The 22,056-nt window shown below is 42.5% G+C and overlaps 1 protein-coding gene and 2 long non-coding RNA genes across 16 annotated transcripts in view; 1 reads left to right on the top strand and 2 right to left on the bottom strand.

The window, feature by feature from the left end:
* The window catches only part of LOC139634794 (uncharacterized), a 26,084-nt gene extending 9,360 nt beyond the window's left edge, over positions 1-16,724 (bottom strand). Inside the window, exons 1-3 of one of the 4 annotated variants that reach the window (XR_011694064.1) lie at positions 16,195-16,724; positions 14,631-14,741; positions 13,618-13,737 (exon numbers count right to left, since the gene is read on the bottom strand). This is a non-coding gene — a long non-coding RNA (uncharacterized lncRNA). Of the gene's footprint in view, positions 1-13,617; positions 13,738-14,630; positions 14,742-16,194 lie in introns of those variants that run through there. The other 3 variants (XR_011694061.1, XR_011694063.1, XR_011694062.1) reach the window with 3 other exon arrangements.
* Positions 1-22,056, top strand: part of LOC139634793 (WAS/WASL-interacting protein family member 3-like) — a 27,210-nt gene extending 5,154 nt beyond the window's left edge. For 3 of the 11 annotated variants that reach the window (XM_071501456.1, XM_071501455.1, XM_071501454.1), the window contains exons 2-13: positions 17,896-17,940; positions 18,162-18,188; positions 18,277-18,381; positions 18,528-18,545; positions 18,768-18,815; positions 20,277-20,303; positions 20,392-20,496; positions 20,960-20,995; positions 21,085-21,156; positions 21,283-21,330; positions 21,408-21,533; positions 21,634-22,056. In XM_071501456.1, the coding sequence (XP_071357557.1) occupies positions 17,902-17,940; positions 18,162-18,188; positions 18,277-18,381; positions 18,528-18,545; positions 18,768-18,815; positions 20,277-20,303; positions 20,392-20,496; positions 20,960-20,995; positions 21,085-21,156; positions 21,283-21,330; positions 21,408-21,491 (609 nt within the window). In that variant the 5' untranslated portion in view covers positions 17,896-17,901 and the 3' untranslated portion in view covers positions 21,492-21,533; positions 21,634-22,056. Of the gene's footprint in view, positions 1-10,784; positions 10,927-11,143; positions 11,180-16,417; positions 16,537-16,716; positions 16,760-17,026; positions 17,216-17,240; positions 17,761-17,895; positions 17,941-18,161; positions 18,189-18,276; positions 18,382-18,527; positions 18,546-18,767; positions 18,816-20,276; positions 20,304-20,391; positions 20,497-20,959; positions 20,996-21,084; positions 21,157-21,227; positions 21,331-21,393; positions 21,534-21,633 lie in introns of those variants that run through there. The other 8 variants (XM_071501453.1, XM_071501449.1, XM_071501451.1 and 5 more) reach the window with 8 other exon arrangements.
* On the bottom strand, positions 7,477-10,188 carry LOC139634795 (uncharacterized). The gene is made up of 3 exons (XR_011694065.1): positions 9,136-10,188; positions 8,956-9,000; positions 7,477-8,226 (listed from the first exon to the last, which is right to left on the bottom strand). It is a non-coding gene; the product is annotated as an uncharacterized lncRNA (long non-coding RNA).

Genomic DNA, 22,056 nt, shown 5'->3' with positions numbered 1-22,056 from the left:
GTGTGTGTGTGTGTGAGAGAGAAAGAGACAGAGAGTGAGTGAGTGTTTGTGTGTGTGTGTTTGTCTGTGAGAGAGAGAGAGAGAGAGATATGTTGGTAAAATTCCTCATCTTTTCATCTTTTCATTATTCTAGGTTGTGGCCAGCAGCAACAAAAAGAAGCGCTGCTGAGCGTGTTGGCCCAAGATGGATAGAAAAACACAATATACATGCATCAAGTGCAAGAAATGCATGCAAAACACACAGCAAGTAACTGTGCCACTCATGTGTTGTGTAGGCTTGTATGAAAAGGCAATGTGTTCAGTGGGGCTGATGTGTTGTCTAGACTGACAGGGTTACTGTACAGAGTTGAAGAGATGGTAACTCTTGTGATTAGTGGCCCCGTGTCTCCATCTGTTGGACAAAACAAATCATTGCATCCACCTTGGGAAAAAACAGCAATCATTCAACCTGCAGTTACAGATCAGTAAAAAGCACTCATTTTAGCCTCAAAACAGCCCATGAAATTGAAATACAGTCAATTTAAGCCCAGCTCTAATGTTAGCTGAAGGCAAGGTTCCCTGAAAGCAAGTATTTGCTTGAGGTCAATGGTTTTGAGGTTTTAATGTTGTATGTTGTATATTGTATGTATTGCATGTTGCTGTTTTTTATTGGATTATAAAATGTATTCCATGCCTTTTTTTTAAAACTCTTTATGTGCCAATTAAATGTTTAATTCTCATTTATTGTGATTTTCATGATCCCAAATCAATTTGGAGGTTGTGCAGCTATCGTGTGTCCACAGCAATGAACAAAATGATTTATTGAAACCTGTGTGCTAGAAGAAAAATAAGGCCAATATATTTTTGATGTATCGGCACTGGCAACTGCTTTATATGTCACTTCTGTTGTGAAATCCTCCCTAATGAAATGTATGTAAAGCCCTGATATATTTTCTAATACATGAAATCTGAAAAAAAAACATCATCCAATGAGTTTTTTTTTTGTTATGGAAAGAAAAAAAAACCTCTTCAAGATAGAGAAGGACAAGGGAAAAATGTAGAAATAAATTACAACAAATATGACCTAATATGAGTGGCTAGGGTTAAGATCAGCGCCTGGGGACGGCCACAGGGGGGCGTTGCTCTCTAGGGCTAGGGCTGGGGTCAGACAGAGGTAGGTATATGGGTGAATATGGCAAAGGACTCTCAGCAGGGTTAGGGTTAGGGTTAGGTATATGGGTGAATATGGCAAAGGACTCTCAGCAGTTTGACTCTCATTAGCATACTAGGCCTGTGATTGGTCAGAACAGCTGTAGCTTATGTGGAGCAGGGCGGAGGTGTGAAACTTGGTTTCTGGGGAGGTCAAAAGAAATAAAAATAGAAATAATAAAATACCCCATACAATTGGAGAGGTCAAAGGTCAACTCCAGGTTTATTTGAGCCTGTCTAATACACTCTCCCACAGCTGTTGAAAGGAGTCCTGGCTCAGCGGTGTGAGGGACCCGTTTTTGTTTTTTATCAAAAGAAAAATGATATGATTCATTGTTTTTAAATTTGTTTTTAATTGTTTTGTGTGTGTGTGTGTTTGTCTGTGAGAGAGAGAGAGAGAGAGATATGTTGGTAAAATTCCTCATCTTTTCATCTTTTCATTATTCTAGGTTGTGGCCAGCAGCAACAAAAAGAAGCGCTGCTGAGCGTGTTGGCCCAAGATGGATAGAAAAACACAATATACATGCATCAAGTGCAAGAAATGCATGCAAAACACACAGCAAGTAACTGTGCCACTCATGTGTTGTGTAGGCTTGTATGAAAAGGCAATGTGTTCAGTGGGGCTGATGTGTTGTCTAGACTGACAGGGTTACTGTACAGAGTTGAAGAGATGGTAACTCTTGTGATTAGTGGCCCCGTGTCTCCATCTGTTGGACAAAACAAATCATTGCATCCACCTTGGGAAAAAACAGCAATCATTCAACCTGCAGTTACAGATCAGTAAAAAGCACTCATTTTAGCCTCAAAACAGCCCATGAAATTGAAATACAGTCAATTTAAGCCCAGCTCTAATGTTAGCTAAAGGCAAGTATTTGCTTGAGGTCAATGGTTTTGAGGTTTTAATGTTGTATGTTGTATATTGTATGTATTGCATGTTGCTGTTTTTTATAGGATTATAAAATGTATTCCATGCCTTTTTTTAAAACTCTTTATGTGCCAATTAAATGTTTAATTCTCATTTATTGTGATTTTCATGATCCCAAATCAATTTGGAGGTTGTGCAGCTATCGTGTGTCCACAGCAATGACCAAAATGATTTATTGAAACGTGTGTGCTAGAAGAAAAATAAGGCCAACATATTTTTGATGTATCGGCACTGGCAACTGCTTTATATGTCACTTCTGTTGTGAAATCCTCCCTAATGAAATGTATGTAAAGCCCTGATATATTTTCTAATACATGAAATCTGAAAAAAAAACATCATCCAATGAGTTTTTTTTTTGTTATGGAAAGAAAAAAAACCTCTTCAAGATAGAGAAGGACAAGGGAAAAATGTAGACATAAATTACAACAAATATGACCTAATATGAGTGGCTAGGGTTAAGATCAGCGCCTGGGGACGGCCACAGGGGGGCGTTGCTCTCTAGGGCTAGGGCTGGGGTCAGACAGAGGTAGGTATATGGGTGAATATGGCAAAGGACTCTCAGCAGTTTGACTCTCATTAGCATACTAGGCCTGTGATTGGTCAGAACAGCTGTAGCTTCTGTGGAGCAGGGCGGAGGTGTGAAACTTGGTTTCTGGGGAGGTCGGCGCACCTCCAGCGGACTGCTGCCGACACCTGATGCAAATGTTGATCGTTTAGGGGGATTTCATGCTCAATGAAAGAAGTCAGAGAAAAAAAAAGTGTCAGCAGAATGGCTTTGGGAGCACATTTCAGGCCACTTTGAGTGGACTGGGATGAGTTGGTAGTGTGGCGTTTGGCGGCGGTGCTTTGTCATGTGTCCTCTTGTCAGAAATCGCTATAGTCTGCAGATTGTAGCAGGATCTGACAGGCGCGGTCAAGTGACTTTAGATATGGCGGCGTCGTTGGGACTTCCTCTGCCACAGGAAGTGTTCCTTCAAAATAAAACGACGCAAAGCTCGACGATGGTTTGCCCAGCTCCACCGTTCTGTCCTAACAGGTGAGTGGTCAAGACGAGCCACGGCACGTTTAGTTTGTTTACAAGAGCTAGAAATGTTCATGATTTCATAAAAAAACAAATCAAATGAGGTTAAGAGTAGGCCATTTCTGCTTGAGATGAGGAAAGAGTGAGGTTTAAAAGGAATAAAAATATGAATAACACAATTGGTTGGCATTAGGCACTCTCTCCTCTCAGGTTATGTTTAGGAAAGACGCCATGTGATGGTCAAAAGAAATAAAAATAGAAATAATAAAATACCCCATACAATTGGAGAGGTCAAAGGTCAACTCCAGGTTTATTTGAGCCTGTCTAATACACTCTCCCACAGCTGTTGAAAGGAGTCCTGGCTCAGCGGTGTGAGGGACCCGTTTTCGTTTTTTATCAAAAGAAAAATGATATGATTCATTGTTTTTAAATTTGTTTTTAATTGTTTTGTGTGTGTGTGTGTTTGTCTGTGAGAGAGAGAGAGAGAGAGATATGTTGGTAAAATTCCTCATCTTTTCATCTTTTCATTATTCTAGGTTGTGGCCAGCAGCAACAAAAAGAAGCGCTGCTGAGCGTGTTGGCCCAAGATGGATAGAAAAACACAATATACATGCATCAAGTGCAAGAAATGCATGCAAAACACACAGCAAGTAACTGTGCCACTCATGTGTTGTGTAGGCTTGTATGAAAAGGCAATGTGTTCAGTGGGGCTGATGTGTTGACATGGTTACTGTACAGAGTTGAAGAGATGGTAACTCTTGTGATTAGTGGCCCCGTGTCTCCATCTGTTAGACAAAACAAATCATTGCATCCACCTTGGGAAAAAACAGCAATCATTCAACCTGCAGTTACAGATCAGTAAAAAGCACTCATTTTAGCCTCAAAACAGCCCATGAAATTGAAATACAGTCAATTTAAGCCCAGCTCTAATGTTAGCTGAAGGCAAGGTTCCCTGAAAGCAAGTATTTGCTTGAGGTCAATGGTTTTGAGGTTTTAATGTTGTATGTTGTATATTGTATGTATTGCATGTTGCTGTTTTTTATTGGATTATAAAATGTATTCCATGCCTTTTTTTTAAAACTCTTTATGTGCCAATTAAATGTTTAATTCTCATTTATTGTGATTTTCATGATCCCAAATCAATTTGGAGGTTGTGCAGCTATCGTGTGTCCACAGCAATGAACAAAATGATTTATTGAAACCTGTGTGCTAGAAGAAAAATAAGGCCAATATATTTTTGATGTATCGGCACTGGCAACTGCTTTATATGTCACTTCTGTTGTGAAATCCTCCCTAATGAAATGTATGTAAAGCCCTGATATATTTTCTAATACATGAAATCTGAAGAAAAAACATCATCCAATGAGTTTTTTTTGTTATGGAAAGAAAAAAAAACCTCTTCAAGATAGAGAAGGACAAGGGAAAAATGTAGAAATAAATTACAACAAATATGACCTAATATGAGTGGCTAGGGTTAAGATCAGCGCCTGGGGACGGCCACAGGGGGGCGTTGCTCTCTAGGGCTAGGGCTGGGGTCAGACAGAGGTAGGTATATGGGTGAATATGGCAAAGGACTCTCAGCAGTTTGACTCTCATTAGCATACTAGGCCTGTGATTGGTCAGAACAGCTGTAGCTTCTGTGGAGCAGGGCGGAGGTGTGAAACTTGGTTTCTGGGGAGGTCGGCGCACCTCCAGCGGACTGCTGCCGACACCTGATGCAAATGTTGATCGTTTAGGGGGATTTCATGCTCAATGAAAGAAGTCAGAGAAAAAAAAAAGTGTCAGCAGAATGGCTTTGGGAGCACATTTCAGGCCACTTTGAGTGGACTGGGATGAGTTGGTAGTGTGGCGTTTGGCGGCGGTGCTTTGTCATGTGTCCTCTTGTCAGAAATCGCTATAGTCTGCAGATTGTAGCAGGATCTGACAGGCGCGGTCAAGTGACTTTAGATATGGCGGCGTCGTTCGGACTTCCTCTGCCACAGTAAGTGTTCCTTCAAAATAAAACGACGCAAAGCTCGACGATGGTTTGCCCAGCTCCACCGTTCTGTCCTAACAGGTGAGTGGTCAAGACGAGCCACGGCACGTTTAGTTTGTTTACAAGAGCTAGAAATGTTCATGATTTCATAAAAAAACAAATACTGATAAAGATAAGTTAATCAGATTTGATATAGAGGTGTCGATTAAAGGAAAAACTCCTTGCTGGAACGGGGTCTAGAAGACAAGTCGATGGTTTAGATGATGAAACTGTTGAAGTGAGCTCAGGGAGATGTACAGGAGAGAAACAGTCAAAATATAAGCCAGTTACAGTGGACTCTGAGGCTGTTGAACTGGACAGTACATCTGAGCCAGCTGTGGGGAGGAGATGGTGAATTTTTTCTCTAACAGAGACAATTTTATTTGTAAAGAAGCTCATAAAGTCATTACAACTGAGGGCTAAAGGAATAGATGGATCAACAGAGCTGTGGCTGTCTGTCAGCCTGGCTACAGTGCTGAACAGAAACCTGGGATTGTTCTTGTTTTCTTCTATCAATGATGAATAATAGGATGTTCTGGCTTTACGGAGGCTTTTTTTATACGCCAATAGGCTGTCTTTCCAAGCCTTTAGAGATTCTTCCAGGTTGGTAGAACACCACCTTCTTTCTAGTTTCCTTGAATTTTGCTTTAAAGCTCGTGTTTCTGAGTTGTACCATGGAGCTAGCCTTCTCTGACTCACCACCTTCTTCCTCAGAGGGGCCACAGTATCTAGAGTTGCACGCAGTGAGGCTACAGTCCTGTCAACAAGATCATCAACCTGTGTGGATGTGAAGTTAAGAGAGCTGTTCCCTACTGCATTGATACATGGCAGTGGGCTAAGTACTGATGGGATTCTTTCTTTAAATTTGCTAATGGTATTGTCAGAGAGACACCTGCTGTAATGGATTTTTTTCCCAGATGCTGTGTAGGCCATGACTGAAAACTCAAATGTTAACAGAAAATGGTTAGGCGTGATTACAGCCGGTTCAAGCCTGAGAGTTTCTCCGTGCGGCTGATCCCCCTCTCCTAACTGATCACACCCGTGTTGTCGACTGGCATTTCTTCTGACGACTTCCAATCCCTCTCCTTGGGTGAAGAAGACTTAGTTCCACTGTGATCTCAGTCTGCTTTGCCTACCTTTGGTTCCTGTTCTACTCTCAGCAGTGGTACTTCCCTGGATTTGCATTATTCTCTATTAGGCATACCATCAAAATTCACCAAGATGATTCCAAACGGTTATTTAATCTTTGAGGATGAGAGTTTCCTGAATGCTCTGAGAAAGAGTGGTCAGTTCTGTGATGAAAGACCAAGCAAAGGGGCTTAATATTTCATTTTGGTGCTGGGGGCTGTTTGTCCTATGGGTGGAAGGACCGTGCACCTTCCTTCCCCTTTAATCAGAGTTATAAGTTATAAGGAGAAATAAAAATATGAAATGACATCTTTTACACCTGTTGCCAGTGCTGCTTTTGAATAAGCTCTTGTCCCCTAACCCTAATCCTCTGGGTGAATTTTTCAAAGTCTGGGGACCTTCAGTTTGAATTTTAGAATGGGGACTTTAGGGATCTTATTAGGGGCCCTAAAGAGAGGACTCAAGTAGGTTTTTGGGGATTTGGGGCCCCTTTGGGTGCCGGTTCTGGCCCCAGGGGCCCCAGGAAGAAAGACCTGCCGAAGGGGCTTAATATTTCATTTTGATGTTGGGGGCCTTTAGCAACTTCTGACAACAGGAAACCTGAGTAAGAGAGCATGTGTGTCCGAGGATGACCTCATTGCACTAGGATTAACACACTTGTCACAAAGTGTGTGTTAGAAGCGTCTGTAGTAGTGGTGCGGGGTTCTGCAGTGCAAGGGCAGGTCCACATTTTCACTCACCCATTTTGCCCTATTCACTTTGAATGGCGGACATTTTGACCGATATATCCCGAAAGAAGCATCGTAGAGCCACGCAACCAAGTCCCATCTACCCATTTTCGGGGTCATTGAACATGTCTGTCTTGGTCCCATGTTGATATGACTTTCCCTTCAAAGGTGATATAGTTCGACCACTTCCAGTTGACGTAGCGCAACGTACTCTGTACCAGTGGAAAGGCTGTCCTCCAATTAGAAGACTGTTAGAAGATGTCTGAGCCCAATAAGTACCGAGAGTGGATACTGGAAACAATCGACTCTCTCCAGTTGAGAAAAGCCCGTCCTGATCTGGAGAGGATTTGTCGAATGGTCCGGAGACGACATGGGTCAGACCCAGACCGAACCAGGAGGAGAAACTGATTCAAAAGCAGACGGTGCTCAAAGTTAGCTACAAGGGTATATCATTCGGTATATCATACCGAAATACGGCGAAGGTGCGGAGGACAAGCAGAAAGAAGAGTGAATTAACCCTGCATCTCTACAGTGACGCACAACAATGGGCCTGACATGCAGTGCTCACAGCTGTCGTCATCATCACTGGTTGCTTCTCCTACTACCAAGAGGCCAAGAGCTCCAAAATCATGGAGTCCTTTAAGAACATGGTGCCTCAGGTAAATATGCATTTGCACAAAAGAAACCAACTTATGTGTACCTTGCAGCCATGAGCAGAAACATTCACATTCTTGCTTCTTTTTGCATGCAACATGTTGGGTTTTTTTTTTTTTTTCTGTTTCTTAATAGGTGGATAACTCCTTCCTGACAGGCCAGTCAGAACCTCAGAGCAGGTCACTATGGCGATAACATTACATTCTCTTATTAACAGTGGCTTGATTTAAACCCACCAAACTGAGCAGAGTTACAAACTTTAAACTTATACTTTTCTCTTGGCTAAAATGTTACAGTTAATAGTAGTTTTATCTTAAATAAATAGACAGATTTTGTTGCCATAAATGATATTTAATAACATTGTATCTCTTTTCTTTTCCAAACCAGACACAGCGCGTGGCATCGTTATCTGCACAGGAGACCGCAGTCATGGGTCGTATTGCTACTCTGACTTCTGGCCTGGAGACTGGCAAAACCCCCATCGCTCAGGAGATCGAGCACTTCATCCACATCATCACAGGTGTGGCCGTCTTCTTGGGTGTTAACAAAACCCTGGAGGGTGGTTTTACTGGGAAGCCAATGTGAGGTCAGCACATGACAGAAGCAGTAAGGAGACAAACCTTAAATGGGATTTACAATTTTGATGTTTTTAAAAAATATATTAAATTTATTAATATTTAATAAATTTAATATAAATAGTTGTAAATAGTTCATTTAATTTAATTTAATTAAAGTTTGCTACTTTGTTTAATTGTTTTTGATTGAATTATTTTAAATGTAATTGGTTTTATTAAAATCTTTTTTCAACACCAGCTCAGTTTCAGGCATTTATTAAATTTTTTTTTTTTTTTTTTTTTTTGTTCTGGCATTTTTATCCTTTAGACACCAGATGTTAACAAGAGCAACATGAAAAACTACACTTGTATATAGTAACAAAAACCAGCACTGTAACAGCTTTATACCTGGGTGTGATGTCATAGAAAGGGGCGGGGCTTGTTGTAACTTGTTGATAGTGAGTAAAATGTACCACATGGGCCGAATGGAGGAGGATTTATCTCCCAGTCTCAACTATGTGAGCTGATGTCTAATTCAGATTCTTTCTTAACAGCCAGGATGTACGAAATGAAACAGGACAAATATGGCTTTTTAGATAATATTTATAATTTTCCTCCTGTTCCTCCTCTCCACTTAACGAGATGGTGGAGGTGATGGAGGTCGATAGGGACAGGTTTCACAGAATACAAACAAACTCAGGTGAGACAACACAGATGAGGGAATTAATTTAAGGTGGACTTACAGGACTGTGGTCCCCACTGCCCCCGCTCTCATCTGACATTGTGACCTGTCAGTGAGAACATAGAGTGATAAAGTATTTTATTTTTACCTTTATCTATTATCTTTATCATCAGTGGTAAATGAAAAAACAAGTTTCAACATGTTTCATATTAAGTACAAATGTCTCCTGCATAATTCTTACCAAGCTTGGTGGAGGTGGTGGAGGAGGTGGAGGTAGTGAGGTTGGTGGAGGAAACAGCTAAGTCAGTGTGTAAAGGGTTGGGTCAGTGTGGCCTCAGTCTGCTGATATTCCTTCAGCTCCTGGGCATACTGCATCTTGTCCCACTCCGCCTCGTCCAGATAGCGCTGTTTGTCATTTGGGGCTAATCTTGTCCTCTCTGCTCCAAGTCTCTTGGTGATTTCTGGGTTAGGATTAGAAAGTTTGGTCGTCGGGAGGGTTACTGCCTCCAGGGTTAGGCTTTTTATTTTTTTTTTTTTAGGGGAGCGGCCATGTTGCTCCAGCCTCGCTCAGCCTCCCTCTGTAGGTGAGCAGATGTTTTTTTCCTGTGATGCCCACTAGGTACAACTGGAGATAGATAGATCGATAGATAGCCAAATTAGCACAGACACAACGTTTAGAAGAACACTTTTAATATTGTCAATATCAGGTATATTTCACAGCAGGGTCAGAGGTCAAATCATGCCTTTAAAGTTAGCCACTTCTTTCAGTCTAGCATTGTCTGATTTAGTTGAGTGACATATCAAAATAAACTTTAGATCCAACCTTCTATGAATGTAATGAAAAAATCTAAATAAAAACACTGAACTATTTACATACAACTATTTACCCAGCTTGTTTTATTGACTGCTTACCTGCTTCAATCCAAGAATGCTGCACATCAAACAAACTTCTAGATTAAGTTCGGTGTCTCACCTATTTTCCGCACGTAGTGTGTGCACCTTAGAGCGAAAAGAAAACACTCACCACACACATGCTAATATGGCTGCAGCCACATCTTTTGTTTGGGTTAAAGGCTGCCTGCTCATGCTCTGTGTGCCTCAGGCTGTGACAGTGGGTTACAGACAGCTGTCTTTCAGAACTTCACTGACATTTGTGCTTCATACTACACCGCAAACACATGGAGTATTTTGTCTGGTAGTTGACACAGGAACTCAGGTTATGTTTTTGCGATGTCAGATTATGTGGGAAATGGCAGGTTGCTCTCAGTGTTGCACAGACAATAACATAGAATCAGTCAAATCAAAACAAATAAAACACACAAACATACTATATATTCAGAATAAAAAACAATTTACAAAGTAAAATAAAAATAAATGGAAACTTACCACAATTTAATAAAGGGTGGAGGTAGGGGGGAGTTGACAGTCCCCAGTGAGGGAGTCCTGACTAAGAGGTAGGTTCTGACTCAGCTCAGACAAATTCATCTTTGGCTGTTTGGTGCTCTGACAGAAAAAAGGGCCAGGGTTGTGGCAGGCAGCAGGGTTCCAGTATGGACCTGAAACACAAGGAAAACAGGGCCTGGGTCAGAGGTCAAATCATGCCTTTAAATATAGCCACTTCTTTCAGTCCAGCATTGTCTGATTTAGTTGAATGACATATCAAAATAAACCTTAGATCCAACCTTTTATGAATGTAATGAAAACAAAATCTAAATAAAAACACTGAACACTGAACTATTTACAGAGAACTATTTACTTGCCTCGTTTTATTTACTCCTTACCTGCTTCAAGCCAAGAATGCTGCACATCAAATGAAAGCTTCGAACATCTTGGATTAAATATGCGTTACATACGCGTCTTGCTTAGCAGCCGCTTTGCAGAGAGAAGAGAAAATCCTCCTCCATTTGGCCCATGTGCTGCATTTCACTCACCATCAACAAGTTACAACAAGCCCTGCCCCTTTCTCTGACATCACACTGTGTTTGGTAAAGCCAATGAAGTGCAGTCAGTGCTGCAGCGGGACCTTGTGTGGGTAAGTGATCAAAAACAGTCTAATATTTCATGCTGGAAAAATCTGAATTATTGACGTCATACATCAAACTAAACCTCACATTTTGTACTTTCCAACAAAGACAAACCTTCTAAGCGAACAAAACCTGTAAAATGTGGAACTAAATCAGACAAAGTCAAAGGAAACACCCGGAACAAAAGCTAAATAAGATGACATCTCTTTTTCTTCTCATTCACAGCTGATGATGTCTCACAGCAGTGGACAACCGTGGACTGTAGTTATACTTTCAAGTAGTTCACAATTTACATTGAAAACTACCATGTACACAGGTTTTACACACCACCCAAACATAGTGCAAATCCTGGAGGTTTATGCCCATAGTGTCCAGTTCCCACATGAGTCTAGCCCAAGAGCGCGGCTTCTGATAGTTATGGAGATGATGGAGGGTGGTGAGTTGTTCCACATCAGTCAGCACAGGCACTTTACTGAAAAGAGTGACTTTTTCACTCTTTTAATGCAGCCAACCCCCGCGAGTCCAGCCACCACCTCCGGACCACCAGCTTCTCCTCCCCCACTTCAGCAGGGGCCCTGGCACCTCCACAACTAGCCACATCAGAACCCCCCTCCTTCTCCCCTACCAAAGGAACGTCTCTCTCTATCCTGGAGAGAGATGTCAGCAGGCTTTTTAAGAAGCAGAACCCCCACAAAGCAGCCGGTCCTGACTCTGTCTCTCCATCATCCCTGAAGCACTGTGCTGATCAGCTGTCTCCAGTGTTCACGGACATCTTCAACACCTCACTGGAGACCTGCCACGTGCCAGCCTGCTTCAAATCCTCCACCATCATCCCTGTCCCCAAAAAACCAAGGCCCACAGGACTAAGTGACTACAGACCCATTGCCCTGACCTCTGTGGTCATGAAATCATTTGAGCGCCTTGTCCTGTCCCACCTCAAATCCATCACTGACCCACTCCTGGACCCCCTGCAGTTCGCCTACAGAGCCAACAGGTCTGTAGACGACGCCGTCAACGTGGCTCTCCATTTCATCCTCCAGCACCTGGACTCCTCAGGGACCTATGCCAGGATCCTGTTTGTGGACTTCAGCTCTGCCTTCAACACCATCATCCCGGCTCTGCTGCAGGACAAGCTCTCCCAGCTGAGCGTGCCTGACTCCACCTGCAGGTGGATCACCGACTTCCTGTCTGACAGGAGGCAGCACGTGAAGCTAGGAAAGCACGTGTCTGACTCCCAGACCATCAGCACTGGATCCCCGCAAGGCTGCGTTCTTTCTCCTCTGCTCTTCTCCCTGTACACCAACACCTGCACCTCCAGCCATCAGTCTGTCAAGCTCCTGAAGTTTGCAGACGACACCACTCTCATTGGACTCATCTCTGATGGCGATGAGTCTGCCTACAGGTGGGAGACTGAGCGTCTGGTGACCTGGTGCAGGCAGAACAACCTAGAGCTAAACGCTCTGAAGACAGTGGAGATGATAGTGGACTTCAGGAAGAGCCTAGCCCCACCCACCCCCATCACCCTGTGCGACTCCCCCGTGGCCACCGTGAAGCATTTCCGCTTCTTGGGAACCACCATCACACAGGATCTCAAGTGGGAGCTGAACATCAGCTCCCTCATCAAGAAACCAGCAGAGGATGTATTCCTTGAGGCAGTTGAAGAAGTTCAACCTGCCAAGGACTATGATGATGAACTTTTACACCTCCATCATCGAGTCCATCCTCACCTCCTCCATCACCATCTGGTACGCTGCTGCCACTGAGAAGGACAAAAGCAGACTGCAGCATATCATCCACTCTGCTGAGAAGGTGATTGGCTGCAATCTACCATCCCTCCAGGACCTGTACGCCTCAAGGACCCTGAGGCGTGCAGGGAAGATTGTAGCTGACTCCTCCCACCCTGGACACAAACTCTTTGAGACACTCCCCTCTGGTAGGAGGCTGCGGTCCTTCAGGACCAAAACCTCTCGCCACAAAAACAGCTTCTTCTTGCTGCTATCAGCCTTATCAACAAGGCTAGAGAGCCCCACTGTCACTGATCCCCCTGTCCCCCTATAGAACTACTGCTCATTCCCGTTACATGCACAGTGTAAATATCTATACAGATTATATTTATATATTATTTACATTGTCTATTTTTTTTTGCACTACATTCCCCATGTCTTTATCATTATTGCAAATATCCCACATCTTTGTTGTATATTTTTTATCTTAATTTTATTTTAATCTTATTTTAATTTTGAACTTGTAAATTCTACCTCTTATTTTAAATAATATTTTAAATTCCTTGTATGTGGAAACATACTTGGTAATAAAACTGATTCTGATTCTGATTCTAAGCATTATTCCAAGCTCTGTCGGGGTAACCTAGACAAAAAAGAAGAGGAAGGTGTTCTTCGAAAGATGGTTTGGCCCCCTCAGTCTCCAGACCTCTCTCCAATTGAGCTTGTGTGGGACAAATTGGATCAATCAGTCAGAAAAGTGCGTCCCACGAATCAGCAGTCTCTCATTGATGAACTTAAGAAAGTTTGGAAAGCAATTCCTGTCACATACCTTAAAAAACTTGTGGAACGAATGCAGTAGGCAAGAAGGTTCATTTCACAATGTTTTAAGGCCTTATCTTTTCTGAAGTTTAAAGCCAATTGGTACCAAGAGGAACCCCATCTATTCCAACTTTGATCATCCCCTTAGTGAAGGTAGGTAGGTAGATACGGTAAATTAACATACCAAGTATTCCCTCACCAGCTTCTCTGGATCTTCGTTCACGTAGACACAAGTCCTGTGAGGATGCATTCTCGTCTCACATCAATGCTGTCAGTCTGCAAACCAGAGAATATGTAAAACAACAAAAGAGCTTTCAGAAACACTATCTCAACCAAACAGCAGAGTGGATGAGGAGGTCACAACATTAAAAGCCATTTGTTTTCAATATACACGTTTGCAACTTAATGTTTATTGTTCGAGTTTAAGCACTTTAAAGTTATCATTTGAATATTGTTCGAATCTGGATAGTTGCCTAGTTGGATGTAATCTGTTTGATTTGATTATTCAATAAAAAAAATACAAGTTCAATACTACATTACCCACAATGCTGTGTGGTTTTCTACCCAGAATGCTTTTCGCTACCATGATATAAGATGTTGTTCATGAGTGATTCCTGCAGTAAACCTTTCTCGTGTTCTAACACAGTCCAGTTGCCCATTTTTTGCTGGCTAGGTTGATAGAACATGCATTTTTAAGCAATCCTAACTGTTGACTGCACAATGGAAACTTTTTTTATTTTGTGCTTAAAAGTGCATTGTTGCACTACAGATAGTGTTAGATGCACAGAGAGCTGTGGCTACTTCTGTTATCACAGACTTATCAGTTGTGGGACTAGGTTTCTGAAAAACACCTTCAAGAATGTTCATGGAGAGGGGCGAGTAGTGCAGTTCTTCTAAGAACTCATTCATCTTTGTGCCTGACATGGTGTGGGCATGGGTAACGCTGCCTCTGGCGGTGCTGTAGTCTAAAATGTTTCAGCAGCTCATATCTACCAGACAGAGATACACTACACTCCTTACAGCTCCACATCTCTCCACCGAACAAAATCAAGAGAAATATTTAGCAGACATTCAGCGTTTTAGGCTGGCCACCTACAGGTCAAGCAGAAAATAAAATACAAAGAAACATTCAAATCATGAACCTAATAGAGGCTGATGAGCCCTCTTACTTGCAGTGGCTGATGTGGTTTGAGAGCAGACTCAGGTGCAGTTGGTGAAGTTTGACAGGACACTCTTGTGGTCAGAAGGCAGACAGAGGGCACTTGTGCAGCCACAAATTCCTGTGATGAATTGAGAGAGATCGGTTCATTCATGTCCGATTTAATAAATTGCATTTCTACAGACAGCACCTTTATGCACACAATAAACTATCATTTATAAATAAACAACCTTTTTTTGAAAAATGACAAGAAATAAAAAGAACTGTGGACAACATGGTGTGTGCAACAAATACTATTCAGTCACATAAATGAAACAGCCTGACATTTCTTATAGAATTAGCAGCAAACACACACATGAATCAGAATCAGAATCAGAATCAGAATCAGTTTTATTGCCAAGTATGTTTCCACATACAAGGAATTTGTTCTGGTGATTGATGCAGTTGGAGGTTCTTGGAGGTTCTTGTAAACAACAGGTTTACACAGTTTTAGTTTCAGTCTGTATGTGGGAATCAGGTGGACCATGACATGGTCAGAGTGGCCCAGTGCAGCCCGGGGGACGGCGTGATAAGCACCACTGATTGTGGGGTAACAGTGGTCCAGAGTGTTCCCCTCTCTGGTCGGGCAATTAACAAACTGTCTGTATTTGGGCAGTTCGTGGCTGAGGTTCCCTTTGTTAAAGTCACCAAGGACAATAACTACGGAGTCCGGGTTGGTCCGCTCCACACACAGTATCTGCTGTGGCCTGTGGTGGGATGTAAACACCGACCAGGATGAATGAGGTGAACTCACGGGGGGAGTAGAAGGGCCTGCAGTTTATGATGAAAGTCTCCAGGTCAGGAGAACAGTGCTGCAGGATCACTGTCACGTCTCTGCACCAGCCACTGTTTGCATAAAAGCAGATTCCTCCACCTTTGGTTTTGCCGGACAGCTCTGTGTCGCGATCCGCTCTGAAGAGTTGGAAGCCGGCCAGCTCCAGCGCAGAGTTCGGAATCGATCCACACAGCCACGTCTCCGTGAAGCACAGGACGGAAGATGAAGAAAAGTCTCTGTTCTTCTGCACCAGTAGCTGAAGTTCATCCAGCTTGTTGGGCAGTGAACGCACCTTGGAGAGAAAGATACCTGGGAGCGGTGTGCGGAGTCCGCGCCGGCGGAGACGCGCAAGCGCACCGGCACGTCAGCAACGGTCAGTGACCTCTGACCAAAATGTCCAATAATCCCACAGGTGAGTCGAGAAAGGTGGAAATCCTCTGGAGCTGTTTCTCTGATGTTAATGAGCTCTTCTCTGGTGAAAGAGCTCCGGAAACCAAAGCAGAAAACTGAATTTATGAAGAAAATAAGGCAAAAAAGTGCGCACCAACACACCGAGGCAGCCATCCGCGGCGCCATGGCAACAGGAACCACCAAGAAAGCAAGAGAGGCAGCATTTGTTACACTCCTGCTATAACCACTGACATAACAAAACCTAGAAGGACTTGGTTATGGCACATGCGCACAAATCAACGTGTTACTAGGCAACGCAGTGATTGTTGACGTCCCTCGGGAGGGAGAGTAACAGTTTTATTGTTCTCACCTGTCTGGACGTCATTTTGTGCCTCATGCACTGCAAAGTCCTCCACAGTGTGCTCCAGGTTAGAGTTAGAGTCATGTTGATGTCAGCGTCCACTCAGCCTCTGTCCTGCTGCGCTCCTCAACATGTTGAACATTAGAGCTGAATGAGACTGTCCACTCACACCCTCACTGACGGTGAAACACTCCTCAATAAACTCCCAAGTCACCGCTGGAGGATCCACGCAGGACATTTCACCATCTACCGTATTGGCCGGACCCAGCATGCACCTGCAATACTAAAGATGTTTGATTTTCGTCACTTGGTATGCCCGCCGGGCGGTGCACAAACCAGCGATTAAAAACAGTAGGTACGACCCGTTTTTACAGTCTATGTCCGAGACACAATAATGCTTACTTTAGACCATACTGGCATCGTCTTTAGTTTTATTGCATTGTTGTGCATTGTTTTACTGTTCGCTACTGCTAGCACCGCCCGGGCGCGACTGCCATTTGATTAGTAAACACACACACACACAACTTGTGATAAACAGAGCTACTGTAAGCGACACACTAAGCGACTTATTTCGGTAAGAACTTAGGAAGTACAAATGCAGAAAAAAAACCGACTTTTTTATAGTAAGGACAGTAAATGTAATGTTCTTTTTGTTTTCACCCCTGACAATTAGCTATGCACATACAGCAAACTAACCCCCACATTTTGTACTTTCCAACAAGCACAAACCTTCTAAGCTAAAACAACCTGTAAAATGTGGAACTAAATCAGACAAAGTCAAAGGAAACACCCAAGAACAAAAGCTAAATAAGATGTCATCTCTTTTTCTTCTCATTCACAGCTAATGATGTCTCACAGCAGTGGACAACCGTGGACTGTAATTATACTTTCAAGTAGTTCAATTTACTTTAAAAAACTACCAGGTACACAGGTTTTACACACTGACTTTTTCACTCTTTTAATGCAGCCGTGTCCTCCACCAACCTCACCACCTCCACCACCTCCACCTCCACCTCCTCCACCAAGTCTGGTAAGAATTATGCAGGAGACATTTTTACACTATATGAAATATGTTGACACTTTTATTCATTTCATTTACAGCTGATGATAAAGATAATCAATAAAGGTAAAAATACGTTTTCAGTCCCTAGGGTGATTGGATGACGCTCCTCTGTGGAGAACTAGTTGTGTGGACTAGTTGAGTGACATATCAAAATAAACCTTAGATCCAACCTTCTATGAATTATTGACATCATACATCAAATTAACCCTCACATTTTGTACTTTCCAACAAGCACAAACCTTCTAAGCTAAAACAACCTGTAAAATCTGGAACACCCAAGAACAAAAGCTAAATAAGATGACATCTCTTTTTCTTCTCATTCACAGCTGATGATGTCTCACAGCAGCGGACAACCGTGGACTGTAGTTATACTTTCAAGTAGTTCAATTTACTTTGAAAAACTACCAGGTACACAGGTTTTACACACTGACTTTTTCACTCTTTTAATGCAGCCGTTTCCTCCACCAACCTCACTACCTCCACCTCCTCCACCTCCACCTCCACCAAGCTTGGTAAGAATTATGCAGGAGACATTTGTATTTTATATGAAACATGTCGAAACTTGTTTTTTCATTTACCACTGATGATAAAGATAATAGATAAAGGTAAAAATAAAATACTTTATCACTCTATGTTCTCACTGACAGGTCACAATGTCAGATGAGAGCGGGGGCAGTGGGGACCACAGTCCTGTAAGTCCACCTTAAATTAATTCCCTCATCTATATTGTCTCACCTGAATTGGTTTGTATTCTGTGAAACACATGTAAGCACACACCTTTTGCTTTGTGCACTTGTTTTCTGCACAGACTGACACCTTCATATATGTTAGTGAAGTGATTTTACACCATGTATAAAGAACTCAGACATACAGGATGTATTTCAGTGAGTTTTTGATGCTGCTTCCCTTACAGGCCTCCACCATGTGGTTCAGCTGTACTGTAAGTTGAGAACACCTGTCTATAAGCTGTGCCTGTGTTTCTACACTGTGGTTTTCCCCTGTCAGCTTTCTACTGTACCATTTTACAGGACAGTGATTACAGTGAGGACTTCCCCCGATCCTCTGCACCTCCTTTACCACATCCACCTCCTTCACCTCCCTCACCACCTCATGGGGACACAGAGGACGAGAATGTAATGATGCATAATAAAATCACATGTTTCATTCACTAATCTATTTAATTCAGAAAAATACTGAGTAACACATGTTCCAATCAATAATATTGTTCTGGCAATAAAATGTTGAACCTTGAATAATCAATGGTTATGTTTTATTTCAGGAAGGAGACCTTGTGTGGGTAAGTGATCAAAAACAGTCTTGTATTTCTTGTTGAAAAATCTGCCACCTCCTTCTCTTCCTTCACCATTTCCACCTCCGTATCAACCTCCTTCTCCACCACCAGACGTAGAGTGAAGGTGACATATATTAGATGTTAAATTGTTGAAATGACTACATAAAAGACAAAAAGCATCTCATTTATTTATCAGCTGTTGTCTTTACTTCTTGTTCTCACTGACAGGTCACAATGTCAGATGAGAGCGGGGTAGGCAGTGGGGACCACAGTCCTGTAAGTCCACCTTAAATGAATTCCCTCATCTGTGTTGTCTCACCTGAGTTTGTTTGTATTCTGTGAAACACATGTAAGTTCAATTCAATTCAATTCAATTTTATTTGTATAGCGCCAAATCATAATATACATTATCTCAAGGCACTTTACAGGGGCAGGTCAAGACCTTACTTTGTTACAGAGAAAAACCCAACAGTTCCCACAAAGAGCAAGCGCTTGGCGACAGGGGGGAGGAAAAACTCCCTTTTAACAGGAAGAAACCTCCAACAGAACCGGGCTCAGGGTGGGCGGCCGTCTGCCTCGACCGGTTGGGTTTAGGAGAAGATAGAAAGAGGGGGAGGGGGAGGAGAGGGGAGAGAAGAGAGAGAGAGAGAGACCAGGAACAGCTGTGTAGGTAATGGTGTTATCAATAATAATGACAGATAACAGTGGTTAATAGTAATGATGAGTAGTGGTGGATCTGGATCCTGCTGCTCCCGAGGCAGAGATACCTGCAGAATGAGGACAGAGAGAGGGAGAGAGAGGAGAAGCACAAACTACTGAGGAGAGAAAAGGAAACAAAGTTAATGGCATGAAGTCATCAAGAGAGAGAGAGGGAGAGAGAAAGAAATAGAGAGAGAGCGCCCAGTGAATCATGGGAATCCCCCAGCAGTCTAGCTCTATAGCAGCATAACTAAGGGATGGGTCAGGACATACCCGAGCCAGCCCTAACTATAAGCTTTACTAAACAGGACAGTTTTAAGCCTGATCTTAAAGGTAGAGAGGGGGTCTGCCTCCCGAACCCACACTGAGAGCTGGTTCCACAGGAGAGGAGCCTGATAGCTGAAGGCTCTGCCCCCCATTCTGCTCTTACAAACTCTGGGAACCACAAGTTGACCTGCATTTAGAGAGCGAAGTGTCCTATTGGGAAAATAGGGAACTATAAGCTCTCCAAGGTACGATGGTGCCTGACCATTAATGGCTTTGTAGGTGAGGAGGAGGATTTTAAATTCTATCCTGGATTTTACAGGGAGCCAATGCAGAGAGGCTAACACAGGAGAGATGTGATCTCGTTTCCTAGTTCCTGTCAGTACTCGTGCTGCCGCATTCTGGATCAATTGGAGGCTTTTTACTGATTTTTTGGGACATCCTGACAATAAAGAGTTACAGTAGTCTAGTCTTGAGGTAACAAATGCATGAACTAGTTTTTCAGCATCCTTTAGACATAGAATGGGTCTGATTTTAGCAATATTGCGCAGGTGGAAGAAGGCTGTCCTAGAGACTTGCTTTATATGTGAAGTAAAGGACAAGTCCTGGTCAAAAATGACACCCATGTAAGCACACACCTTTTGCTTTGTGCACTTGTTTTCTGCACAGACTGACACCTTCATATATGTTAGTGAAGTGATTTTACACCATGTATAAAGAACTCAGACATACAGGATGTATTTCAGTGAGTTTTTGATGCTGCTTCCCTTACAGGCCTCCACCATGTGGTTCAGCTGTACTGTAAGTTGAGAACACCTGTCTATAAGCTGTGCCTGTGTTTCTACACTGTGGTTTTCCCCTGTCAGCTTTCTACTGTACCATTTTACAGGACAGTGATTACAGTGAGGACTTCCCCCGATCCTCTGCACCTCCTTTACCACATCCACCTCCTTCACCTCCCTCACCACCTCATGGGGACACAGAGGACGAGAATGTAATGATGCATAATAAAATCATTAAAATCATCATCATTCACTAATCTATTTAATTCAGAAAAATACTGATCCAATCAATAATATTGTTTTGGCAATATAATGTTGAACCTTGAAAAATCAATAATTGTGTTTTATCTCAGGAAAGGGACCTTGTGTGATCAAAAATAGTCTTGTATTTCTTGCTGGAAACATCTGAATGATTTCAATAATACATCAAATTTAACCTCACATTTTGTACTTTCCAACAAACACAAACCTTCAAAGCTACAACCTGTGAGGTATAAAGAAGCTGAATCAGACATAGTTGAGACTGGGAAAAAGTCCTCCTCCATTCAGCCCATGTGCTGCATTTATGTCACTATCAACATGTTGGTGTCTATTTACAAAATCAGACAAAGTCAAAGGAAACACCCAAGAACAAAAGCTAAATAAGATGACATCTCTTTTTCTTCTCATTCACAGCTGATGATGTCTCACAGCAGTGGACAACCGTGGACTGTAGTTATACTTTCAAGTAGTTCAATTTACTTTGAAAACTACCAGGTACACAGGTTTTACACACTGACTTTTTCACTCTTTTAATGCAGCCGTGTCCTCCACCATCCCCACCAACCCTACCACCTAGACCACCTTCACCACCTCCATCTTCACCAAGCATGGTGAGAACTTAACAGGACCCATTTTTACTTTACATGAAACATGCTGAAACTTGTATTTGTTTCATTTACAGCTGATAATAAAGATGATAACAAAAAGGTAAAAAAAGATACTTTATCACTCTCTAGGGATGTTCAAAATGGATGATTCTCCTCTCAGGAGGACTGGACAGGACTGTAAGTTTAACTTCATAGAATTCAATTGACTTTTAAAAACCACTTGTCCTCATTCACAAACAGTGTGGTTATATCAGTTTTTCTTGAAGGCCGTGGCCCTGGAGCTGGAGGCCTATGCAGGAGGGCCCTGCTACTCACACCGAGGCCGTCCACCACCTTGACCACTTCATCCGCCACCACCACCTGCACCTGCACCAAGCCTGGTAAGAATTATGCAGAAGACATTTTTACTTTGTATGAAGCATATAGTGTTTTTGAAATTCAGTCTTTGAAAGTCAATCTTAAATATTTCTTTGATTGTAGGAGAGGACAGTTTTGGTGGGTGTGGGAGAAGTTCAGCCCAACAGTCACTGACGTTGAAGAGGACGAACAGGAGGAAAATGAATAAATGAATATGTTTAACTATTTAAAAAGTCATATTTGTCCTGTTTCATTTCTTTCAAACCTCGCCTTTTTCAGTCTAGTATTGTCTGATTTTGTTGAGTGACATATCTAAATAAACGTTAGGAGGAGACCTTTTAAATGAGCACAACAGTATCTATTGTGAATGTTCTGGTGGCTAACAAAACCCTGGAGAGTTTAGGTGACTTTCAACAGGCTACCCAGGCCTCCAGCCAGCCTTTAGATATGCTCCAATATAACCCATTTTATTTCATCCTTACCTGCTTCAATTCAAACATATTACACATCAGATGAAAGCTCAGAGTCTCCTCTTTCCATCAGGTA

The sequence above is a fragment of the Trachinotus anak genome, unplaced genomic scaffold (assembly GCF_046630095.1).
Source record: "Trachinotus anak isolate AG129_WGS33_773 ecotype Australia unplaced genomic scaffold, CSIRO_AGI_Tana_v1 ptg000017l, whole genome shotgun sequence".
NCBI lineage: Eukaryota > Metazoa > Chordata > Actinopteri > Carangiformes > Carangidae > Trachinotus > Trachinotus anak.
This window is presented reverse-complemented; position numbering and strand designations above follow the sequence as displayed.